This window comes from Echiichthys vipera (genome assembly GCF_963691815.1).
Source record: "Echiichthys vipera genome assembly, chromosome: 9".
NCBI lineage: Eukaryota > Metazoa > Chordata > Actinopteri > Perciformes > Trachinidae > Echiichthys > Echiichthys vipera.
The window spans coordinates 7,188,702-7,200,738 of NC_139834.1; the positions used below are offsets into that span (position 1 = coordinate 7,188,702).

Genomic DNA, 12,037 nt, shown 5'->3' on the forward strand with positions numbered 1-12,037 from the left:
TCAATTTTCTCAAAAGCCGACAGTGCGCCTTATATATGAAAAAAGTTTTAAAATAGGCCATTCATTGAAGGTGCGCCTTATAGTGCGGAAAATACGGTAAATGTGGAGACGAATCTAGTAGCAAAATGACTGTAGGACATTAAAGACCGGTCTAAACTATCTTTGTGAAACCATGTCGTAATACTCACTATAGCACCCAAAGTGCATTAATTCCACACTGAAAATAATCCCAAACCCATTTTGAATAAAGATTTGTGTCGTCAGCAGGAACCAGTTGGCTACAGACAGGGTTGGTCTTTTCATGGGATTTATTGTCAGTAAGAAAAGTATAGAATACAAATAATACCTTAAACTTTAAAGCATTTATTTTTATTCTATTTTACAAATGGTAGCAGACACCATCACTGTAAAACAAAAAATCACCAGCAGCCAGTTTCTGGATCAGTTCCTTCACATGTTTATATCACAATGCTGCCACCATGTGGTCATTTCTGACAGGAGCACCTTTATCAGGCAGTGACGACACGCACCGTCCTCCAACGTCCACTCCTCTTGGTGTCAGGAGCTCAAGTTGCACGCTTCCTCCCTTTGCTGTTCTTTAACTCTGTGAGGCAGACAAAAAAGATCATGTTGAATATCAAGGAATACACAGAGGCATGGTGGAGAAGTGACTTGACAGACTTACTGACTGCAGCTCGGCTGGTTTCACTGTGATGAAGTGCAGCCTTTTCATCTGTTGTGAATGCCGGGTTTGATGTCCGTAACAGATATTTAGGTACATGCTGAGAAACAAGAACAAAAAACTGTTAATTTATGGAGATTGACACTAATGTTGAGGAAGATTGTGTTTCAGTTCAGACGCAAAAGGTACGAAGCGATACCTAATGATGTGGTTGGATGGTGCCTTGTTCACCAGTTCTTTCCCATGAATATGTGCATTTGGTCTTTGCATCCGGTATATATGTCAAGTTATCATTGATAAAATGTACGCATATTTACAACATAATGCAAATTATGTGTTTTGAAAGAAGCAAACACCATTTACTATGAGAGAGCTTTACCTCTCTCATAGTGAATCCATTCCTAAATCCATTTTAGAAAGTTCAGACCTCTTCTTTAAGGAATCTGACATGCTCCCTCCCTGACATCAGGTTTCCAATAATTCTGTGAAATCTGCAATAAATGCTCTAAATGTTTCCCCCTCCGTCTTATGTTTACTCTAACTATTGAACTTTCTTTTATTTTATTACATGAACGTATGTATTCTGTACTGAACCACTTTTAATGATATAAACTTTGTTTTTATATGCTGCAAAATCAACCCCTCCTGTGGGACAGTAAAGATGTAAACTGAATTGACCTTAAAGAATGGAAAGTGGCCAACACATCACACATTTTTATAATGCCCAATCTGATCAATCCGGTCAGACTTAAAACTGATATTGATATTGTTGTTGTTATTGTATCAAAGACCCCTGGACTGAACGGGCAGCTGCCATCTGAAAACAAGCAGTCAGTCTTTGAGTATAACCTTGACTGCCTGCACACTGATCACTGAAACACCACTGAGAAAGGGCTCCCAGCTGGACAATTATCCGCCGAGTGCTCGAGCAACAGCAGACCATAGTTCAAGTCATTGTTGAGGAGAGGAAAACGCACAAACAGACGTCCTTGAGTGTGTATACAAGGCGCTGTCTCTGCAACAAGTGTTCACCGATACTCTTGTCAGGTGAAGGGTTTTAGTCGCTGTGGGCACCTGAAGCCGGCACTCTGCGAGCTTAAATAGAGTATCTATGATACAAGCCTCTCGAAGGCAACGAGAAAGGGAAACAAAGACTATGGCCCCTTGACCCCTGCTTCAAGACCATGTATGTCATAAGTCATAATAAACCAATGTCTACAGAAGCTGAAAGCAGCACTAACCCACACAGATACAGTGCCTATAGAAAGTGATGATAGCGTTTTAAAATAGTCCCTTTGTTCGATTTACAGTCTGAAATGATAATACAAACAAAGAAATATTTTTCCAACGTGAGTTACACTTTTTGTCTAACAACTTTCTAGTGAATTTTTTCCCCTTACATTTCTGAAGAGTAATAAAAACTAGAATAGCAGGGTTGGAAAAGTGACGAGTTAAATAAATAATTATATATATATATATATATATATATATATATATATATATATATATATATATATATATATATATATATATATATATATATATACTATTATATATATATAATTATTTATAATATATAATTATAAATAATTTTATATATATATATAATCATTTCAGGCTGTAAAACAAAAGAAGTGACTATTTCAAAGAGGTATCAGGACTTTCTATAGGCACTGTAGATCCAAGGGGTGCGAGAAGCTTGTTTCAGACAGTAACCACAAACCCCAGCAGCAAGAGACCATGCACAGGTCTGCAGACAATCAGTCGACCTGGTGGAAAGGTATTTATGCATCACTGCTACATTACAGTACGTGTGGTTAATGCCACAGCGGTTTCTGACTCGTACAGTGACAGGTTTGTCTTGCCCTAGTTACTTAGACAAGTTAGGGGCCCACTTTAGGTTACCTAAATGAATAATGAACACAGGGGGAAGTTTCAGCGTTTATGTTTTTAATAAAAGTTTGACTGTGTATTTGATTGATCTTAGAGGATTTGCAGCATATTTTGTTTCATTTATTTTAGGGGAATCCTAAGAGTCAAGAATCTAAATGAAGAGAGCTTAAGGGAACTCCCTGGCTGCAGTTTTTTTGTGACAGATTGAAGAAAATACCTGGTAATCTTTGGAAAGCCCAGAACACAATTTAATAGCTCTAATCGCTGCTGTGATGGTATTTCCCGAATCCTAAAGAGACTCTTCTAACCATCTGGATTTTTAAAAAAAATGCATGATAAAAAAACATTTTTTAACCTTAATATCCCAGTTTTGACTCAATTTTATTGTTTAATCCAAACAAAAATGGCAGCTGGCTACGACGTGAAACAATTTGAATAATGAAAACATCTCATTATTGTTTGTATCGATGTTACTGTTTTAATTTATATTTTACGTGTTTATATTTTCCTTGTGTCATAGAAAACAAATTATCAGGTAATTTCTGGCTAGTTTATGTTTTTCATTGTGCAGCAAAGAGAATATTCTTTCATCTAGATCAGGGGTGCCCAGTCCTGCTCCTGAAGGGCCACTGTCCTGCATGTTTTAGGTTTCTCCCTGCTCCAACACACCCGAGTCTAATGCCCTCCTCCTTATCAAGCAGCTGAAGCTTGTCACAGGTCTGAAAATCACTGGAGTCAGGTGTGTTACATGCAGGACAGCAGTCCTCCAGGAGCGGGATTGGGGCCCCCTGATCTAGATGTTAGGAGAGTCTCTGAAGACCCTGGAAATACCTTCAAGTGACTTTCTGGGCTTTTCACTATTGTAAAATACAATCATACAGGCAATAATGTTAAAATACTGTGAGGTTTCGGTCAGATTGTTGAGCCCTAACTGTTTAGAGACTTTTTGTACATGGACTAGTCTGCGTACAAAAGGTATACACAGGGTTCCTACAACTTTTCCAAAGTCAAATTCAAGCACGTTTCAAGCATTTCAAGATGCATTTTCACGTGTTACCTTAAAGCTGTGGTAGACTACATATTTGTATGCAGTACAATAATTAGTATTCAGTATACTTATTATTGCACTTGTTCATCACATTACATTAGATGTTACTGTCCTAAAAACAACGAGCAGGATGTTTTGAAACAGCTTTCTACAGAAGGATGACAAATGAAAGGAAAACTAACTCCACACAAATATAATCAACTATTTTGATCATCTGTTAATCATCAAAAGTAATATTTTTCATGCAAAAATGTCAGAAAATGTTGTTTTCAGTCTCTCAAATATGGAGATGTTCTTTTCTCTGGCTTATTATATCATAGATGCCATCATCATATAACAGGACGTTCCAAGCACTTTTCAAACCTCACTAAAAAGTGTTTTCAAGGATTTCCAGCACCCGAACGAATCCTGTATAAACCTCTGTTCACCTGACACACACACACACATTAATGATCAATTATGTCATATCAAGAGTGGGGACCTCTGCGTTTCCACCTCCTGCTCTCTGCTGACGCTGTATCTAACTGTATATGTGTGTAAAGTTGAACTGACCCAGGAGGTTCGGGGACCAGGATGAGGATCCACGCTGGCTCTGCTCCGGATCCTCTGGCTGTGACGTCGTTCCGTGGAGCTGCTGGGACGATTTACGGTGGAGGGTCGAAGGCGACTGCTGGTGGATGTAGTTTCATCTACTTCGGCGAGGAGGTCCGTTAGTTCTCCATCACTGATCTCCCCCTCCACCATGGAGCCGTCTGTGCAGGGACAATTTCACTAAATGAGAAACTTGTAATAATCTATGAAATATATTCATAAAGTTCCTGAAACAAGTGCTTTTTAATGGTTACTTCATATTGTTCTAGTACATCACATAATTCTGAAAGGTCACTCATACGGAATCACATAAAATATAGCTACTTTGGCCCGACGTTATGTTGTTTCACTGCAACTTTAAAGTACCAAAAGCATTTTTGCATTTTATGGTCTTTTTTACAGTGGCTGAAAGAAATGTTCCCATATTTCATCTAAAGAGGATTAATCTAGTTTTGCAGGCCAGTGTGGCATAAAAATCAACCGTCTCATGGTAGGCCATCACACTATAACTTACATTTTTTTTTGTGTATTCATTTTTTTAGATTTACTGCCACCCTGAAGACAGGGAAGAAACATTCATCAGGTATTGTTATTACTTTGGAAAGTGGTTGGCAGTAATGTGAAATAGAGTACCTATAGAAAGTCATGACACCATCTTGAAATAGTCACGTTTTTTTACAGCCTAAAATGATGATACATAAAATATATATTTTTCCAGCGTGATTTATACATTTTGCCTTACAACATTCAAGTGACTTTTTTTTTTAACATGTCTGAAAAGTAATAAAAAATGAAAAAATACAATTTTTATGAAGGTGTGTTTTTGTCGTTGTCATGCTGGAAGGTGAACCACCTGCCCATTTTCAAGTGTCTAACAGAGGGACAAGGGTTTGAATCAAGAATGTGGGTTGACTTGGCAGCATCCATTTTCCCTTCAATCCAGACCAGTTGCCCAGTCCCTGCTGAAGAGAAACAAGCCCACAACATAATGCTGCCACCTCCAGGCTTCACTGTAGGGATGGTGTGTTTTGGGTGGTGTGCTGCGTTTGGTTTCCACCAAACATAGAGCTCTTAGAGTTCAGCCCAAAAAGTTAAATTTTGCTCTCATCTGATCATATAACCTTTTGCCACATGGCATCTGAATCTTCGGTATGTTTTTTTTTATCAGACTCAGTGTGACATTTCTTGAATGTTTTAAGGCACAATGTGTAAATCACGCTGGCATTTTTTTTTTTTTATGTATTACTACATTTAAGTCTGGTCCTTTAAAGAAGGAAGATTCAATCAATTAATTAATTCTTGTGCAAAATAAAAACATGAGAATGTAAAACTAGAATTACTGCCTTGCAGTCGTATTCCTTCACCAACCAGTCAAGTTGCAGCCTACATCCAAACGGTCCAGACTTACGTAGTAAAGGTCGTCAAGACTTTGAAAGAAGTGAAGAAAAAGGTATAACGTGTATTTTTTGAAGATCTCGACAATCGCTACAGTTTCAAGATTAGTGTCATCGATTCAGTATGGGACCAAACATCTCCCCTTCCGTTCCTGAGTTATCTTACCTGTATGCTGAGGACTGACCGCACACTCAGGACAGATCCAGTCACCTTCAGGGCCTGTGGTTAATGATGGTGTCAAGCAGCCCATATGATACCTGCGAGGACCACAGTTGTGTGATTAAGTACCTTTTCAATGTATTTCCAACAGAGTTTAAAGGTGTTTGTGATATAAAACAGCTGAGAAATCTGTCAAATTCAGTCCAATATAACTCACTGTTGCACACGATATAATGCTACTACTATGACTAAAACAAACACTGGGTAGAACATTCAAATACAGCTAGTTTAAAGTGTGTAAAGTGCACCTGCACTGCAATGCCATACCCAGAATCACAGTGTATGCACACTAGCAGTCGGTGCCTGCGGTCGCTGCGTCCACATTCCTCACAGTTAACAACATTTCTCCCCTCCTCTTCATCATCGTCATCTTCCTTTGTCTTCGTCCTCACTTTGATCTGCAGCAGCACAAACGGTTCAGCACCCAAACACTGTATGTTCACACATATGTTCAAAAACTTCAGATACAGACACATAATCACCTTCTTTTGAATGTCCCCTCCAGGACGCCGTCTCTGGTGGATGAAAGCAAAACTGGTCCGATCCACGGGGCAAGTGGTGGCTGTCTGAGATTAAACAGAGCAACAAAATGTTCCAATTTAAAACAAATCAAATATCCCTGGATGTTCATGCAGCTCAGACATAATAGCGTTTTACAATTATTTCACATTCTGTGCATAGAAAAGAAGAGGTGAGATATTAAAATGGACCACAGTGGTGCCTCGTGCATCTCATGTAGGGCTCCAAAAATCACAATTTTCATTATCGATTAATCTTTTATTTTCTCAATTAATCCATTAATAACTGTCTCTTCAAAATCCCAGAGATCTTTAGTTTACTTGTTATGTCCAATCAACAGTTTAAAACCCAAATATATTCAATATACAATTATATAAGAGAGAAAAGCAGAAAAGGCTGGATGTTTAGGATTTATGCTTGATAGATAACACAAGTGATAATCGATTGACAAAATAGAAACATTTTCTGTCCATCCACTCATCATTCGACTCAAATGTATTTTGATACAATATCAAAAATTAGTGATAGACCCATACGTTTTTTAGGTGTATCGTATCGGCAGATAGTTTTTTCCCGGCATTATTCACAGACAGACGTCCACAGGCAGCTTCGTGTTGCTGGAGACACCTTTTTTAAGTTCAATAAATGTTCCCTTTTTTAAAAATGGTGACTCGTGACATTTGTTATCATCATCGTGTAATTTTTATGATGTAAATTGAGGGAGCGAAAGAAGTATCGGCTCCAAATATCGGCTCAAGAAAACCTGCAGTCTGCATCGGTCATCGGCTAAAGCTGATAAAATACACAAAAAATAAATCGGTCAATTGATATCAGTCAATCCTTATAAACAATGATCACATCACTGCATCTGCCACTTTGTCTTTTTTTTTAAAAAAAGATTATTTTTTGGGCAGTTTTCATGCCTTCAGGACAGACAGGAAATGGGGTGAGAGAGAGGGGGAGACATGTAGCAAAGGGCTGCAGGTCGGAGTCGAACCCACGGCCGCTGCCTGAAGGACCTTCAGCCTCTTTACATGGGGGGACTGGTGGTTGAGTGGTTAGAGTGTTTTTTTTAGATATAAAATAAATATAATAATAATATAAATATATAAAAATAAAACACAGGACAACGGAATTGTAAACATTGTGCAAGTGCAATGGTCTCATCTAATCTTCAGCCTCTTATCCGGGGTCGGGTCGCGGGGGCAGCAGCTTTAGCAGGGGACCCCAAACTTCCCTTTCCCGGGCCACATTAACCAGCTCTAACTGGGGGATCCTGAGGCGTTCCCAGGCCAGTGTGGAGATCTAATCTCTCCACCTGGTCCTGGGTCTTCCCCGAGGCCTCCTCCCAGCTGGACGTGCCTGGAACACCTCCCTAGGGAGGCGTCCAGGGTTCATCCTTACTAGATGATCCTGAACCACCTCAACTGGCTCCTTTCAATGCAAAGGAGCAGCGGCTCTACTCCGAGTTCCTCACGGATGCTGCACTTCTCCCCCTCTCTCTAAGGGAGACTCCAGCCACCCTCCTGAGAAAACCCATTTCAGCCGCTTGTACCCGAGACCTCGTTCTTTCGGTCATGACAAGTGCAATGGTGCAGAGTGCAAAAAAAGTTGCTGGTATAAATTTGGAATAATGGATGTAACAGGTGGCTTTACATGAAGTAGGGGATGTGACAGTACAACAATATTTGTCACAGAACAGTGAGCATTCTAACTATGAAATATACAATCAGGTATGGTAGGTGGATACTACCCATCCCCCTATTATTATTAGATACAATCACCTGTTTCTGTGGTATTAAATCCATGACACAGTTAGCTTCAGTGACACAGGTGAAGTGCATGTTTACCTGGGACCACTGCAGAATACATTCAAGGCAGAAGACATGCTGGCAGCTGTGCAGAGAGCCCACTGTCTGTTCCCCAAAGGGGCTCAGACAGATGGAACATTTCTCGGCACCCTCTCCGTCTGCTGCGTTTAACACGGCGGACTTTAACATACTCTAACACTTCCGTAAAGGCCTGTTTCTGAGAATTAGGTCAATGTAGTAATACACCGTTAACAGCGCTGTGCATTTAAACTAACTAGTGTTACAGCATTTAACGTTATGACATCAAATAAACCCATGTTAACGGAAACATTCAAGGAGCTAAATGCTACTTTTCATTTCACTTCATCTACCGCGCTACACAAAAACACTTCCGGTCTTGTTCTTTCAGAGTAAAAGCGTCAAAAAGTGTGGAGGAACTTTTTATACAGTTCATAATAATAATAATTATTATTATTATTGTTATTATCATTATTATTATATTCATTATTATTATTATTATTATTATTATTATTATTGTTATTATTGTGTTAAAGTGTTTTTGTGTAGCACGGAAGATGAAGTGAAATGAAAAGTAGCATTTAGCTCTTTGAATGTTTCAGTTAACATGGAATTATTTTTATGTTTTAAAGTTGTCATTATTATATTAACATATATTTATTTTGTATACAGTCTGTACTTAAGTACAATTTTGAGTTTGTACTTTAAGTATTTTCATTTCCATTCATTAAGTAATTTTAGTTATGTTGCAGACTCATATTAATAATACAAGATATAGTCAATAAATACATTTGAATGTTTATTATAGATTAACATCAGATTTGATTGATCCCCGGGGAGTTGACAGTGACAGTCAGCCGGCACGCACTGTTCCAGGACCCTGAAATCAAAGCAGCTAAATATAATTCAGCCATCGTTCATTTCATTACTCACACCTGTGCTTTTCCTGCTATGACAAGTCAAAATGTGAAAAAGACATTAAAAGTAGCCACAGCTTTTACAGCTGCAACATGAATGCATCACTAATTATAATCATATAAAACATAATAATAATGGTAGTACATTATACTGAAACAGGCTTTTCTGCATCTACTTTTGTACTTGATACTGTGTGTAGCCTGTGTTCATGATAGACAGTCCAAAACATATATATATACATATATATACACACACACACACACACATATATATATATATATATATATATATATATATATATATATATATATATATACACACACACACATATATATATATATATATATATATATATACATATATATATATATGTGTATATATATATAGTTATATATATATACAGTGGTATGCAAAATGTATTCTAACTTTATAAGAGAAGATCACAGCAACAAGATTTTATTTCCTACAGAGATGTAGACATTTCAGTATTTTCCAGACCAAAATTCTCAGAGTAGCATTACATAGTTTTATTATGATAAAATAAAATGTAAAAAATGGTATGTACAAAAGTTTGGGCACCCTTTTAATCGCATTCATTTCAAGACCTGTAGAGATTCATAGCTGACAGGTTGTAGCACAAAATTGCTTGGATTAGCTCATGAGACCTTCAATTACAAAGACAGGTGGAACCAATCATGAATAAGGCTATTTAACAGAGGTAATTGCTGGCTGTGCTTGTCCTTGGATCTTTCTTAGAGCGTGGCAACATGGGGGCATCTAAACAACTCTCCACGGACCTAAAAACTAAGATAATTCATTATCATGAATTAGGAGAAGGGTACAAGAAATTATCAAGAAGGTTTGGACTGTCTGTCTCCACAGTCAGAAATGTTGTGCAGAAATGGAAGGCCACAGGAACAGTTCTTGTGAAGGAAAGATGTGGTAGGCCAAGAAAAATACAAGAAAGGCACAGGCGAAGGATGGTTAGAATGGTCACAGACAAGCCACAGACCACCTCCAGAGAACTACAAGAACACCTGGCTACTGATGGTGTAGTTGTTCATCGTTCCACAATCCAGCGTACTTTGCACCAAGAAAAGCTCATTGGAAGGGTGATGCGCAAAAAGCCTTTCCTGAGTGTTCGTCACAAGAAGAGTCGCATGGGTTATGCTAAAGCACATCTGGACAAGCCAGAAGCATTTTGGAAAAAAATACTGTGGTCAGATGAGACTAAGATGGAGTTATTTGGTCATAACAGGAGGAGATATGCATGGCGAAGAAAACACACTGCATTCCATGAGAAGAACTTATTGCCTACTTTGAAATTTGGCGGAGGGTCCATCATGTTATGGGGCTGTGTGGCTAGCACAGGGACTGGAAACCTTGTTAAAGTTGAGGGCCACATGAATTCCTCTCAGTATCAGTAGATTCTTGACAAGAATGTTCAAGAATCTGTCACAAAGTTGAAGCTACGCCGGGGTTGGATTTTTCAGCAGGACAATGATCCTAAGCACTGTTCAAAATCCACCAAGGAATTCATGCAGAAGCACAAGTACAATCTTCTGGAATGGCCATCCCAGTCCCCAGACCTTAATATCATTGAAAATGTATGGACTGATTTGAAGCAGGCTGTGTACGCACGGAAGCCAAGAAACCTGACTGAACTGGAGGCCTTTTGTAAGGAGGAATGGGCCAAAATACCACCTGCCGGACTTCAGGGACTTGTCTGTGGCTATAGGAGGCGTCTACAGGCTGTTCTAGCAGCAAAAGAAGGCTCGACTAAATATTAATGGAATTATTTCTTTGGGGTGTCCAAATTTATGCACATGCCTATTTTTGTTTAAATGCACATAAAAAATATTCTGTTGGACCAATAAAAATGGTTTCACTACTGAGATGTTTCTGTTTCCATGAGGTATAACATATGTTAAAATTAAGTTGCTGCTTCAAAAGCTCACTAAGTGACAAACGGATGTAATGATTTTCCTAAGGGGTGCCCAAACTTTTGCATACCACTGTATATATATATATATATATGTGTGTGTGTGTGTGTAAATTACCACACAGCAAACCTGAGGCCATGAAATACTCCAACATAGGAATCATGTACACAATACACAGAGAATGAGAAGACAGAGGAGCTAACAGGGGCCCAACAGCTAATGCTCCTCTCTGAGCATTCGCACTCAGAGAGGAGCCACATTAACCTCAAGCAGGTCAATGTGGCTCCTCTCTGAGTGTGAAGTCACAGAGAGGAGTTCATGTTGTGAAAATAACCATGCAGCATGACTTGTGGCATGTACAGGTAATATCACCACCAGATCCTATCATTGCGGATATCCTGGAAGACATAAGGCAAGGCAAGTTTATTTGTATAGCACAATTCAACAAGGCAATTCAAAGTGCTCCACATAAAACATTTAAAGCATTGGGAGAAATAACACATAAAACGTATACATTTAAAACATATAAAAGGTCATTAAAAACATATATAGATATGAATCTCAAGCGCACCAGTCATCTTGCTCGTGGAAGATTTGGATTGTGTGCATACATGATTAATCTAATCTTGTGTGTGTAACATCCATATCTTGCACGTGTGCAGTGGGGTTGTATGAAGTACTTATCCATAGTCAGTTTATTACCAGCAGAAGTTGATGAGCGCCCTGGAGAAGCAAGCAGGACAGGCATGGAAGCTCAGAAATGTACTGATGTGGTGGTCAGCAGCTAAATGTGTTTTAGCTTTAGGATGAGAGCTTCAGTCCGTGTGAAGCTACACAGGGCTGTTTGACACCAAGGTAAAGCTATGAAAAAAATATAGAATATAACTATCCCTATAAAAAGGCAGGAATCATACTTGTATAGAAATCTTGAATTACCACATTTAAGACACACCTTAAATTTTTCATTTAGCTCTGTAGGTCCAGGACTTCAAAACCGCCT

The 12,037-nt window shown here is 38.6% G+C and overlaps 1 protein-coding gene across 1 annotated transcript; it reads right to left on the minus strand.

Moving 5' to 3' along the window:
* Positions 1–434: 434 nt before the first annotated feature.
* LOC310952294 (PHD and RING finger domain-containing protein 1-like) lies at positions 435–8,517 on the minus strand. Its single transcript, XM_083920867.1, has 7 exons — positions 8,198–8,517; positions 6,311–6,394; positions 6,096–6,226; positions 5,775–5,866; positions 4,176–4,375; positions 686–782; positions 435–604 (listed from the first exon to the last, which is right to left on the minus strand). The coding sequence occupies exons 1-7, from the start codon at positions 8,345–8,347 to the stop codon at positions 567–569; spliced, it is 792 nt and encodes a 263-aa protein (XP_083776993.1). The 5' UTR covers positions 8,348–8,517; the 3' UTR covers positions 435–566.
* Positions 8,518–12,037: the final 3,520 nt, after the last annotated feature.